This window comes from Choloepus didactylus, chromosome 5 (assembly GCF_015220235.1).
Source record: "Choloepus didactylus isolate mChoDid1 chromosome 5, mChoDid1.pri, whole genome shotgun sequence".
NCBI classification, from domain to species: Eukaryota; Metazoa; Chordata; class Mammalia; order Pilosa; family Megalonychidae; genus Choloepus; species Choloepus didactylus.
Window position 1 is genome coordinate 132,268,176 of NC_051311.1, and position 14,383 is coordinate 132,282,558.

The window sequence follows — 14,383 nt, forward strand, 5'->3', positions numbered from 1 at the left end:
AAACTTTAAGACACACAGAATGAAAATGTATACTAGTCTCAGCTCCTATTCTATGCCATGAAGACGTTCTTAAACTGTTCCTTAGCTTCCTCACTGTGAGATAAGGGAATTGGCCCCATGCTACTTAATTCTAGAATCTTACTTCAAAATATTCTGGATTTTTATCAAAAACTATGAGGTAACTCCTAAAAAAAAACACAAAACTAGTTACATTTACTATCCATGTTATTATTATTTTTAATTCTCAAAATAGACACCTACCACAGTTATACTTTCTCAATTTCTGGAAACCCCGAGAAAGGGAAGAAAAATGTGAACCCAAATACTTACTAAATAAAAATTCACTGACAACACTTAGAAGAAAGAATTGGGGGAAAACCACAAATTTAAACAATTCCGTGAGATCTAAAAACTGAGCTTTTAGCAAAATCACACATGCCTAGATTCATGGAGATATTGAAACAATTACATTACATACTTATCAAAAATGATTTTCCTGCAGTTAGCTCTTAAGACTTCAAAATCCCTCATGCAATAAGCCTCTACAATTGTTTTCCATGTCTCCATGGCAAAGGTAGCAGGACTTGAGGAAAACAGGCTTAAACAGCTAAGCAACTTTTCCACTAGACACGAGGAAAACTTTTCTGGTAACAATAGGTCCAGTCACCTGAGAAGAATTACATTTATGATCTGTACTTCAACACCAGGTATTTAAAACATTCAACCCAATGGGATCCTCCAAACTCTGTCCTGTTTCAGCCTTTCCCACATTAATTACCAAGTACATAGAGCTATTCTGTCAGAACAATAGAAAAGGTTAAATAAAAATAGGCTTCAAATACAGGTAAAGGTCTCAAAAAACCAGTACCTAAAACTGAAAGCTAGTTTCCATTAGTTAACTGTCTGGTCTTCCATCAGAAAATAAAATGTGCTTTATTTGGAGTACTCTATAAGATTCTTGCCCAGCCAGCCCTAGTTGACTAGACCAACAAGGAAAATCTTAGACTCATATTGGACCTACAAATAAATCAGACACACAACAAACCAATGTTTCCTACCCCCTAGCAAGAGAGCCAAGAGCCCTATTTCTCACAGTCAGAACTTCCCTCCAAAGCAAAAGAAGCAATGGCCCAGTTTGTCAGAAACTGAGAACTGTATTAGTACTTCAGAACATCCCAGAGGGAGTTATTAATTCACTGCAAAGGGAAACAGGAACCCATTTATCAAGTGAATTAACTTGGGAATATTATTTTTTAAGGTCACATCTAGCCACATACACAGATTCCCTGTTTAAAACAAGTAACAAAAGTATCACGTAATTTTTACACAATAGTCTTACGTTCAATTAAAAAACGACTCAAGACAGAATGTTGTTCAAAACATTTATTTTGATACAGTCTATCATAAATAACTCAGAAGAGATTCCACTCAGCCAGAGATGCATCAGTTAAGTAGGAGCCCTGTGCCACCCAAATGGTGAAAGTCTGAACGATGTCCCATTTCTTATCCCAGCCGGCGTGCACACCTTCCATGTTTCTCCTGTCCATGACTGCTTCCAAATCCAGATGACCAAATAGTCCTTCATCCCCAAAGTAGGCTAAAATGTTTGTGAAGAGGAGAGAGAAATTAAACCTAAAAATAAAAACTTTCTAAGCTTAGCTTAAGAACTAGGAGTTTTTTTTATATTTGTGTTTGCCATCTGTCAAATTAATTCAGAGTTTTTAGAAGACAATAATCAATCTCATTGTATTTAAAGAAATGCAGTTTTATTATTTTTGAGTACAGTTCCCTATTGCAAACAAAAAGGAAAATGTATGCTGGTAAGTAAGATTAGGTCATTTAATAGATAAATGATTAATGACTTTCATTAACATGCAAGGATGGATAAACCCAGAAAATAAAGCTGTACCATTATTAGATGCAACATTTATTGACTATGGGTCAGGCACCGTGCTGAAAGTTCACATCGACTCCCAAATATGATCCCTATTTTAAAGATATAGAAACTGAGGTTCTGGGAAGGTTACATATCATAAGTAGTATAAAGGGATTTACCAGGTACTCTTAACTTTCACTTCCACCATTTTAGTCGCTTATATAAAACTAGCTCTAACTCCCATATCATTGTTAGCCCAAACTCCCATAACATTTCTTGAATCTAAACAACAGGATCTAGGAAGGAAAAAAGATGTGTTTCATTTCTAAGACCTGTTAATTAAATAATGTGATTTCTAATACGTCCAATTGAATAAAATTGCATTACAATTTGAACATCAAGTAAAGTTTGTTTTAAAAAGGTATCTCACTATGTTTTAAAATCTCAACTTCTATGTGAGACCAAAGGAAGAGATGTTTATTTGGTGCAAAATTTATATTTTCTGTAGCACACTATATAATTTAACTTGTATGGTCAGTCTATTTGAACACCATAATTATTTGGAACCATGATTAGGGAGTGAGATCTTGTTGGTTTATACAGGTTAGCATGATGCCCTGATACATCCCAGAGTAATCTGGACAGAGAATAAAAACGTATTTGCAAAGTCCCCTTGAGGGAGAGACTAAGGAAAAAGGTGGAAATATTAAACTTCCCCACCTGGGGAATTCCTGATATTCTCTCAAGCACTGGGGACTATAACTGTAGTAGGCCAATCCCTTGATCCTGAGGCCTGCCCTTATGAAATGTACTCCTACAAAGGAGAAGCTAAGCCTACTTATAATTATGCCTAAGAGTTACCCCCAGAGAACCTCTTTTGTTGCTCAGATGTGGCCTCTCTCTCTAAGGTGACTCTGCAGGTAAACTCTCTGCCCTCCCCCCTACATGGGACATGACTCTCAGAGGTATAAATCTCCCTGGCAACCTGGGACGTGACTCCAGGGGATGAGCTTGGCCCTGGCATTGAGGGATTGAGAAAGCCTTCTTGGACCAAAAAGGGGAAGAGAAATGAAACAAAATAAATTTCAGTGGCTGACAGATTTCAAATGGAGTTGAAAGGTCATTCTGGAGGTTATTCTTATGCATTATATAAATATTCCTTTTTAGTTTTTAGTATATTAGTATATTAGAAAAGCTAGAAGGAAATACTGAACTGTAATCCAGTAGCCTTGATTCTTGAAGGTGATGGTATGACTATACAGCTTTTACGATGTGACTGTGAATTGTGAAAACCTTGTGACTAACATTCTCTTTATCTAGTGTATGGACAGATGAGTAAGAAAATAAAGACAAAAAATAAAGAAATAATAGGGGGCAGGGGATTAAGGGTATGGTATGTTTTGGGTGTTCTTTTAATTTTTATTCTTATCTTTTTTTGAAGTAATAAAAATGTTCAAAAAGTTGTGTGATGAATGCACAACTATATGATGATATCATGAACCACTGACTGTACACTTTGGATGACTATCTGGTAAGTGAATATATCACAATAAAACTGCATTTTAAAAAAAAAGGTATCAGGAGACAGAAGATGGCAACATAGAGAAGAGTGGAAGTTAGTCCCCCTAGAGCAACTAATAAACAACCAGGAACAACTAGTAAATGATCTGGAATAACTGCTGGGGGACAACCGTGACCATCCACACATCGTGCACCAACTTGGATTGGGAAGAATGCCTAAGATCGCAGCTTGGAATCTGTGAGTAGAAACTGCAGACCTGAGCCAGGAGGCCCTCCCCGCCACGGCAGCCCAAACTGCAAAGCAGCACTCTATAAAAAAGCAAATACACCTCAGTCCAGCTCCAACTGGGGTTTTAACTGGCAAACGTGGACTACTCAATGCAAGCTACAAATCCCCAATAAGCAGACAGAGGCTTTTAGTGATGACTGACCTTGAAGAGCCAGGAGAGTTCTCTGTCCCAGGAGGGGGAGTCCAGGGGAACAGGTGCTATCTCTGGCCGATGGGTGAAACTAGGGGCTGTGGACTGGCCCTGAAAGGGGGCTTTCTGTCCCTTTTTCTCTCTCTCAACCTGAGCAGCTTGGTAGAGAAAGCCTTAGGCATTTTCAGTTCGCAGCGCTCTGACCCAGACAAGGGTGGAAACAGCAGAGTCAGAGAGACAAAGAACCTAGGGGGTGTATCTTCCCTAAGAGGAAAGAGGTGGTGCCCAGCTCTACTCCCCAACTTTTCCATTCAGAAGCAGACCCCAGAGCCTGGGGGGAAACAGCCAAAACAGAAACTAAGGAGGCTATACCTCCTTATACCAGTCAGGAGCTACAGGCCAACAGGTGCCACTTGCTGGGCAGGTCAGGAAAAGCACAGCAACTTGAGACCTCATAAGGTGTGTCAACCTTCTAAGACACACCCTCAGGGAAACCTGATAATGAATATTGCCCCATTCTGGGACCTGAGCCCCTTCTGGTCTGGGAAAACCTGATTAGGGTAACCAAGGAAACTAGATGTCTTAGACAACAGAAAACTACAACCTACACTAAGAAAAATGAAGTTATGGCCCAGTCAAAGGAACAAACTTACACTTCAACTGAGATACAGGAATTTAAACAACTAATGCTAAATCAATTCAAAAAGTTTAGGGAAGATATGGCAAGAGAGATGAAGTGTATAATGAAAACACTGGGAGTACATAAGATAGAAATTGAAAGTTCAAAAAAACAACTGGCAGAATCTATGGAAATGAAAGGCACAACACGAGATGAAAGACACAATGGGGACATAAAACAGCAGATCTCAAGAGGCAGAAGAAAACACTCAGGAACTGGAGTTATAAGACACCTGAAATCCTACACACAAAAGAACACATAGGGAAAAGAATGAAAAATATGAGCAACGTCTCAGGGAATTGAATGAAAACATGAAACGCATGAATGTACGTGTCATGGGTGTCCCAGAAAGAGAAGAGAAGGGAAAAGGGGCAGAAGCAATAATAGAGGAAATAATCAATGAAAATTTCCCATCTCTTATGAAAGACATAAAATTACAGATCCAAGAAGCACAGCGTACCCCAAATTGACTAGATTCAAATAGGCCTAGGCCAAGACACTTAATAATCAGATTATCAAATGTCAAAGATAAAAAGAGAATCCTGAAAGCAGCAAGAGAAAAGTGATCCATCACATACAAAGGAAGCTTCATAAGGCTATGTGCAGATTTCTCAGCAGAAACCACGGAGGCAAGAAGGAAGTGGCTTGATATATTTAAGATACTGAAAGAGAAAAACTACCAACCAAGAATCCTATATCCAGCAAAACTGTCCTTCATATATGAGGCAGTTTAAAATATTCTCTGACAAACAGACAATGACAGTTTGTGAACAAGATACCTGCTCTACAGGAAATACTAAAGGGAACACTACAGACAGATAGGAAAAGACAGGAGTGAGAGATTTGGAACAGAATTTTGGGAGATAGAAGCACAGCAATGTAAATACACTGAACAAAGATGACAGTAAGTATGGCTGAAAGAGGAAGGTTAGGAGCATGTGGGACACCAGAAGGAAAGAGGAAAGATAAAGTTTATCAATAACTGTGATAAACTGTACAAATTTTTTTTCATGAGTGAGAACAAATGAACTTCAACCTTGTAAAGTGTTAAAATAGGGAGCATTGGGGGAAAAATACAATCAATACAAACTAGAGACTATAATTAACAGAAACATTGTATTATGCTTCCTTTAGTGTAACAAAGGCAATATACCAAAGTCAAATGCATATTAAGAGGGGGACATACGGGAGAGGTATGAGACTGTTGGCATTGGTTGTCTTTCTTCTACTTTACTTTAATGCTATCTTTCCTTTTGTTGCTTCCTAGATGTCATGTTTTTTCTTTTTTTTCTCTCTCTTTTTTCTTTTTCTTTTGTCTCTCTACCTTTTTGACTCTTCCTCCTGCTTTGCAGAAGAAATGGAGATGTCCTTATATAGATAGTGGTGACAGTGGTGAATACGTAAATACGTGACTATACAGGGAACCAACAATTGTTTACTTAGGACAAAATGTATGGTGTGTGAACAAAACCATCTTAAAAAAAATGGGTTGATGAAGAACCCCTGAGGGCACTACACTGAGTGAAATAAGTCACAGACACATAAGGACAAATATTGTAGGGTCTCATTGATATGAACTAATTATAATATGTAAACTCATAGATGTGAAATATAAGTTACTAGGATATAGAATGAGGCTAAAGAAGGTGGAGCGTTGCTTATTATGAGCAGAATGTTCAACTAGGTTGAACTTAAATGTCTGGAAATGGACAGAGGTAATGGTAGCATACTGTGAGAATAACTAACAGTGTTGAATGGTGCGTGAATGTGGTGGAAAGGGGAAGCTCAGAGACACATATGTCACCAGAAGGAAAACTGGAGGTTAAAAGCTGGGAATGTATAAAACAGTGAACCAGGTGGTGGACGATGTCCGTGATTAACTGTACAAATAAGAGAAATCTCTTTCATGAACCAGAACAAATGTATGACACTATAACTAGAAGTTAATAATAGAGGGGCATATAAGGAAAAAAAATATCTATTGCAAACTATATACTACAGTTAGTAGTATTTTAACATTCTTTCATCAACAGAAACAAATGTACTATACCAATACTATAAGTCAATAATGGAGAGGGGCGTTAGGGGTATGGGAGGATTTGAGTTTCCTTTTTTTGTCTTTATTTCTTTTCTGGAGTAATGAAAATGTTATAAAAATTGGAAAAAAAATTAATTGCGGTGATGGATGCACAGCTGTATGATGGTACTGGGGGCAACTGATTGTACACTTTGGATATTTGGATAATTGTATGGCATGTGAACAATCTCAACTTAAAAAAAAAAGGTATCTTACCTGTATCTAGAAAAAATTTATCTTATTTCCAATTTTCAAATGAGTATTCAAGTCCCCATTAAAACCCAAATACTTTTGCATTCAGTGAGATATGAAAAGGATTCTCTTAGTACTCATGTATTTTGCCCAAATAATGTTTTACTAATATATTGCCCCTTATTCACTAAAGTACTGCATTCTGAATAAGACACTCATGTTAACCAACACTTGGGTGAAAGCAGAGGATAAAAATGAATGTATCCAAATCCCAAGGAACCTAACAACTTGGTTGTGTAAGCAATTATAACAGTATATGTACAAAATATATCTTACATTAATAAAAATCATAGCAGCTACAATTCTGTTACTTTTGAGGTACACACTAGGCAACGCTGGAAGACCTCTCAAGTCAGTCTCCCCAACCCAGACAGCAAAGTATATGAAATTCTGTAACTGGATAAACCTTTTCAGGCACTCAATCAATTTTTTTCTAAAACATAAATGCCTCTGAAAAGAAACCAAAAAATGTCCCTAATGAAAGAAAGGAATGAGTCAGCACTGCAAATGAGGGGAGCACTGAGAAGACAACAAGTAAAGAAATGGAAAGCAAGGGGTTTGCTGCTTCATTTAGTCTACAACTTTTAAGGGTCAAATCTTGGAGGAATAATTGAAGCCAAAAAAAGAAGTGCAACTTAAACTTGATTATAAACCAGGTTGAAGAGCACATTCCATAGCAACTTCTGGATCTTAGATCACGAATGCACAAAAGAAATGTTATTCCCCAGCATTTGCATCCAGTCCAAAAAGTTATGCCATAAGATGCAATCTTGTATCTATTTCTATCCAAAGGACCACTAAGAAGTTAAGTCCATTTAATCAATTTAATTCAACACTTGTTAAGCAGCTACTTTAGTTGCTTATAGGGCACAATATATGTAAATAAGCAACAAGTATACTAGGAAGCAGAGAATGACAGGCATAAAAGAACTCTATAGGAGCACAGAAAAGGGAGTGGTTCCAGGCACCAGAATGGGGAAAAGATGAAGGAAGAAGTGACACTGGTATTGAGCTCTGCTAGAAGGTTTCATTAGGTAGCTATTGAGGGAAAGAAGCATTCCAGGCTGAGGAATACAAGTATATGGACAAAGGCATCAAAATACACAGTTTGTTCAGAGACTAGTGGGCAATATTATGTAGCCACAGCACAGCACACACAGGAGAAGGAAGTGAGGATAAAGGAGATGACACTGAAAACATAAGATTGAAAATTACCATTAATAGTTTATTGATCCCATATTACAAGTACTATTAATACTTTACATACATTTTTCTTATTCAAACCTCATGTCAGCCTTAAGAAGCAGGTATTACTATGATCAATTTATACAAGAGGAAACTAAAACTCAGAAATGTTAATGGCCTCTTGGGGAAAGCTATTTGATAGTAATTTCTAGTGCCTGGAAAATGCTCACACACTTTGACCCAGTAGTCCCTTCTCTGGCAGTTTCCTGAGGTAGTGTTTCCCTAAGGAAATAACTGGTCTTAGGTCACTTAGCAAGTAAGCAGATACATTAACCTCAATCCTCATTTTACAAGAAAGGAAAGTGATAGTTCAAGGAATAAGGGTTAAGAAAAAGAACTCGGTGGGAATCTCTGAAAGAAGTTTTAACAAGCCATACCATAAAGGGTTAAAGGGAAAGAAGGAGATGAAGCAAGAAAGCACCGAATGAAGACAATTTGTTAAAGAATTTATCAGGGAAAAGAGAATAACTGCAGAAATGGACAGGTTGAGGGCACGTATCGTTACCTTTTCTCTGAGAAAGAAGAGGCCGGCAATGCCAGGTAACATGATATATTCCTATCAGATGGCACTGTACTAAGGGGTAAAATTATCTGGGAGTGGCCATGTGACCCAGTGGAAAGAGTTTGAGCTTTGAAGATAGACATATTCTACCATCTACCAATGGTGTGACCTGCTCACTCTGAAGGACTGAAGTGACAATCAGAGATATTATAAATAAAGCCCCTAAAACAATGACTAACACATTGGAGGTGACTGTTAATAATATTGCTATTATTATTTTCTGTCCATGGTAGAAAAAAGTGGCTTGGAGTAGGAGTTTAAAGAAATTGATGACCTAGAATAGTCAGTGAAAAGTCTGTGGGGGGAATCTACAAGGTATGTTTGTAAGAACAGAGGGTCAAGCAGAAATCTCAGAGTATATCAGTGGGCAGTGATCCAGGTAGATCATCACAAAGCCATGACTGTCAGTCCTGTCAGTCCTTTCTCAGAGCAAGCATAACCTGTTTCTGAGATTCTGCTTTTGTGTGTGTGTGTGTGTATACAGTTTATATATTCTTTCACAAGTATACATATGTGTTGTGTGTGCATATGAATATATACACAGTATATATAAAGATTTCACAAGTGCTTATCCAACACAGATGAGGTTGTTTTGGGGAAAAGAATGTGACAACGCATTTTCAGAGCCATAAATGTTTATACACTTTGACTTATTAAACCTGTATGAAGATTTATCATAAGGAAATAAATAAAAATAAATAAAAGCTATGTGCATAAAAATGCCCATTATATTGCAAAACTGAAAAACTTAAGTAATCAACAACCAGAAAATGTATGGGGGATCAAGTCTAATTTTAGATGAAGAAAATGAAATCATATGTACCCTTGTTAAAATGGTATAAAAAACTGTATTCATCTAAATAAGGATGAGATGGGAATATAGGAATTAAAAATAGCTCACCTTTTAAAGTGGTAGTATGATAAATTAAAATATGCTTAATTATGGTAATAGCACTGTACAGTAAATAAAAATTAGAAGAGGAAAGACATTGGAAGAGGAAGGAAAGCTTCCCAATGACACAGTGCTATATATGAACATTTTCCCTGAAATGTGTATTTATTAAGAGCAGTACCTCAAAATGGTTGGTTCAGGCATTCCAGGATCCGCACCCCTCTTAAATCCTGGATAGGGGGTAAGAGAAAAAAATACTAATTAAAACCTCAGCAGATAAGAAAATTTACAGACAAGACTTTCTTTGTTTTACTCCAACCTAGGGTGGCTAAAATGAAATCCAGATCTGCCTGCACTATTTAGATTTACCTGTGCTACAGAAGCCTCAAATCTTTCACTAGAGATGAGATTTTACAGGACTAATCAATGGGAAGGACAAGCTACATGATTCTTATTATACACATTATTTTATCCTCATGAACCCCTCTTTATATTATAAAGTAATCGAAGACTGGCAGTAGAAAAAAGAAAGAAAAAATCATGCAAAGTCATTATTTAACAATCTAAGTAAGTCATTATAAATATGACTAGATAAACCTCTTCTATCACCTAAGCCAGACTGATTATCAATTTGATACATATGTTATATACTAAAAGAGATTATTAAAATTAGAGTTATTATCAAGAACTGTGAGGGGTCTCAAACTTTACCTATTTTCAAGTCAACAAATTAGCCTGCCAGTTTCATGGATGCTAAAAGACAAGAGATTCTTGAGTCAAAGTCAAAGGAGAGTTTATTACTTCCAGCAATGGCAGTAGTCAGAGTATTATCCTTTTTGCTTCAGTGCCCCAAGCCCCAATCTCCATGCAAAGAGAGTCAGATGATACCTGCACATTCAGTGTACTGCTTTACAGGAGAGGATTCCTAAGTTTAAGGAACCAGAATCTTTTGTAATGGGCAGTAAGCATGTTTCCCCTTTACTCTGGAGGGAAGGACTAACTTTAACTACTTTCAAGGTGTTCATTCTGCAAATGTTCTTAAACAGATGGTATGGAACAAAGGGTGGCCTGGGCCTTTGCTCACAAGATTTGCAGAAAGGCAAGAACATAGAAAACTGTCTCTCTTTTTGTTGGTAATTTATTTACAGATGTATTTTTTAACATCTTACCACCCTCTGTCCTATTTTGTAGCACTACATTCCCTAAAGCCCCAAAAGGTATGTCTGAACCTAAATTACATGAGAAGCTCAATCTGCATCACAGGTTTTAGTGAGTACTGAGGTGGAAGCAAAAGAAACAACCTGGGAACTTGGTTAGACAAAAAATAAAATTTCATATATAGTGCAAGGGAAAAAACAATGATTAACATGGAGGAAGCACTGGAAAGACAGCCTTAATATCAGCCTCAAATAACCTGAGTAGGATGCTATAGCAAAAATCACAATGGGAGTCCTGGGAAAGGGAATATAGCCATTGTACATAAAAAGGAAAATAAACTCTAGGTAGAAAAGGAAAGCATTACATACTTCTCAGACCAAAGCCCTTGATACATATATTGTAACAACCACCTACTATTGCTTTCTCATAGTAGAAAAGAAATATCAAAAATGCGAGGAGGAAAAGTTAAATGAAAATACTAATACAGGACCTCATGTACACAAGGGTGGAGAAAGGGATGGTACAAAGAAAGGAAATAATCAAGATCCCTACACATTTCTTATCTAAAAGGAGAGAGAGACCCAGTGTTTGACCAGCCAAACTGGACCCCCTTTCACCATGAAGTGAAAGCTAGAAGAAGGGTAGGAGGAAGACGGTCAATACAGCTTGTAAACATAGGCTATCATTATTTATTCTAATCCCTGAGCCCTACAGAAAGTCACTAAAACCTGGAAAAGAAATGCTTTTTTAAAAATTGTCTTCAGAAAAAGATCTTTTCAAGTCCTATAAACCAAAGCACCCCCAGGTTATCACAGTTGGCTTGTAACTCATGGGGAAATGGGAGCCACAGCTGCCTGGATAACATCCAGCATAATCAAAGGCTCAATCTGTCAAGACTAAGAGTAGTTCATCTTATACAATACATGGCACTTAAAACAAATAAGCAGCAGTACCCTGTTAGAATCGCAGAATTTCAAAGTGTGAAACTGAGTTTTAGAAATGTCAAACTATATGCTCAAGACGCCAGAACTAGAACTAAAACGTATACTCCTTCCCTTCCACCATATTGCCTGAGAAGAGCAGTAAGATAAAAAAGAAAAATAACTACCCAAGGATAGACACAGGATAAGGTCTTTGCCTAAGCACTTAACAAATCCTTGCAGTACAGCATAGTGGTAAGGAGAATAGGTCCTGATGCCCCAGTGCCTGAGCTCATACGTTCCTCCACTTAACATACTTAACAGCTGTATGTCCTTGGGCAAGGAACGTATCTTCTCCATGGCTCAGTGTTCCCACGTGTAAAATGGGGCCAATAACAAAAATCATCCAAATCCTTGATTACACAGGTGAAAACACAGAGGCATCCGACGACTATTACCATGATCATGCTTCAAGGGTGTGGCATGTCCATGAAGTCTCTAGATGCCCTATACAGTCCTCTTTCCACTTAAGCCCTCCTGGAGAGGTGACGAGAAATGCTCTGAAAACCCACCAAATGCCAAACAGTCAATCAGACACTTTCACATACACTAGGTCATCTAACTCTCACAATAATCCTGAGAAGTAGGTCTTATTTTCACTTTACAGACAGAAAATGAGAATGGGAGGAATTAAGTGACTTGTTAAAGATCATCCAACTAGTAAGAGATAGAATGGGAACTCGACTTGGGTTAGACCGACCCCACTTGACCAGATAGCCTCAGAGGACGTGCACAGCCTGGACTCCCGTGTCCCTCTCCTGCCTCGCCCCTCTCCACCCCTCTGAAAACCAAAACTGGAGTCGCAGTCCACGCACCCCACTCCCTCCAGTAATCTCCCACGTTCTTCTCCCACTGACCCAGGTAAATCACGAGAGGGATGAAGCCCCAGCGGATGGCAAACTGCCCGCCCTTGAAGAGCTGCTGCAACCTCTGCTTGGCCTCTTTGCTCAGCTTCACCATAGCGACGGTCGGAGCGACGCCGCGGGGACCCGCAAAAGCTACGACACGAGTAGCCAAGTCGAAAGAAAGAAGAGGTGCGCACGCGCCACACACGACCTTTACGGCAGGAGTCGTGAGCGCCGCCAAAAGAGGTCGTAATCCATCTTCTTCAACCTGCCCCGCCCCTTCACGGTACAGGCTGTCGAAAGCGCATGCGCGGTTCATTCGTCGTGCTGTCCGAAAAGTCAGTCAAGTTTTCCTACTAATATTTGAGTCACCTGTTTTTACTGCCTCCAGGTTACTTGGGACAGTGTTCTTGGAGTTCTTTTAACCCAGAACACCCTCTCTCTTCCCATAGAATTACCCATTTTTAAAAGTACATCCTTTAAAGTGTTCCTTCCCTGGCCAAGAAGGAACATTAATTGAAATACGAAAGTACTGGGTTTTAGGCCCGACTAGTAACTTGCTGTGTGATCTTGGACAAGTTATTTAAGTTTCAGTATCAATTTATCAAAGCGGAGGTTGAAGGAAGATTACAAGCGGACGCCCAATAGGGCCCGTATCCATGTTTTCTTGCACTCACATAGTGTTTTTTACTTTAAAGTATATAAATATTTAATACTTTAAACTTGGGGACTTTCAAATACTTTAAAATTGGGGAAATTTCACTTGAAAGTCTGAAATTTTCGGACAAGATGTCGAATTCCTCTGCAAAAATTAACGGAAGCGGGAAATGACACTCCTGTTTGCTCATCTTGCCTTCCTTTATTTAGAATTGCAGTGGTCCTAAAGCTGGCTGCACATTAGGGTCACCTGAAAAGATTTAAAGGCATACTGGTGCCGGAAACCTACTCCTAGAAATCTGGATTAGTCTGGGTTAGGGCCTGGCCATTATTTTGCCTTTGAAGTCCCCAGGTGATTCTAAAGTATAGCTAGGCTAGCAAACTTCTGATACAGTAACTGCTAGGTGGCTTTTGATTCTAGGTCCAGGACTTCAGGTCTTCTAAGGTTCTAGGAGTTCTAAGGCTTTGACCTAGTTCATCCTTAACATACATGACCACATTTTTGGTTAAACTCTTAAAATGGACAATGGCTCCTAAAAATTTCCCCTTACATTATGGTTATTCCTGTGCTTGGTTCATCTTCATAATGATAACACCCTGTGTTTACTATGCCCTGTCACTGTGTTAAGTCCTTTAAATGCAATATTTCATTTTAATCTTTACAAGAATGTATAAAATGAGGTTGCATTGTAACTTATTTTACAAATTAAAAATTAAAGTATATATGTTATAGGTCTCATTTCACAGATAAGGAAACTGAGACTCAGAGATATTAATAATTGGCCAGAGGTCACACAGTTGGTTAGTACTCTTAATTGTTACATTAAGTTGTCCTTTGTTGTTATTCTAACCTCCTCCAGAGCAAAAATTGTTTCTTTTTCACCTCTTTATCTAAGTGCCTGATACATAGTAAGATGCAATGAATGTGGCATGTCAGCTGGGCTAAACAATACCAACATCATTTCCTTCATCAAAAATTTATTGAGCTTTACTATCGAAGTACAACTGTAGGCACTGCAGATATTAGATTTCAAAAAAAAACAGGGAATGCCCTTAAGAATTTCACTGTTGAGTGAGGAAGACATGACTATACATATTATTACAATGCAATGTGAAAGTGCTAAGTTCCATGATAAAGTTATGCACAAAATATGATGGGAAGACAGATGGAGGACACTTAACCCAGTCTAGGGGAAAGCTCTGAAGAAGCCAGTGGCAGT

The 14,383-nt window shown here is 38.2% G+C and overlaps 1 protein-coding gene across 2 annotated transcripts; it reads right to left on the minus strand.

Annotated features, from left to right (window-relative positions):
- Positions 1-1,368: 1,368 nt before the first annotated feature.
- Positions 1,369-12,709, minus strand: TOMM7 (translocase of outer mitochondrial membrane 7). Of its 2 annotated transcripts, none has more exons than XM_037837520.1 (3): positions 12,519-12,709; positions 9,705-9,753; positions 1,369-1,632 (listed from the first exon to the last, which is right to left on the minus strand). In XM_037837520.1, exons 1-3 carry the CDS (start codon positions 12,619-12,621, stop codon positions 1,413-1,415), a joined length of 372 nt encoding a protein of 123 aa, XP_037693448.1. In that variant the 5' UTR covers positions 12,622-12,709; the 3' UTR covers positions 1,369-1,412. The 2 variants fall into 2 exon arrangements, with proteins under 2 accessions (XP_037693448.1, XP_037693450.1); XM_037837522.1 differs by having other exon boundaries at positions 1,439-1,597; positions 12,519-12,697.
- Between the last annotated feature and the right edge of the window lie 1,674 nt (positions 12,710-14,383).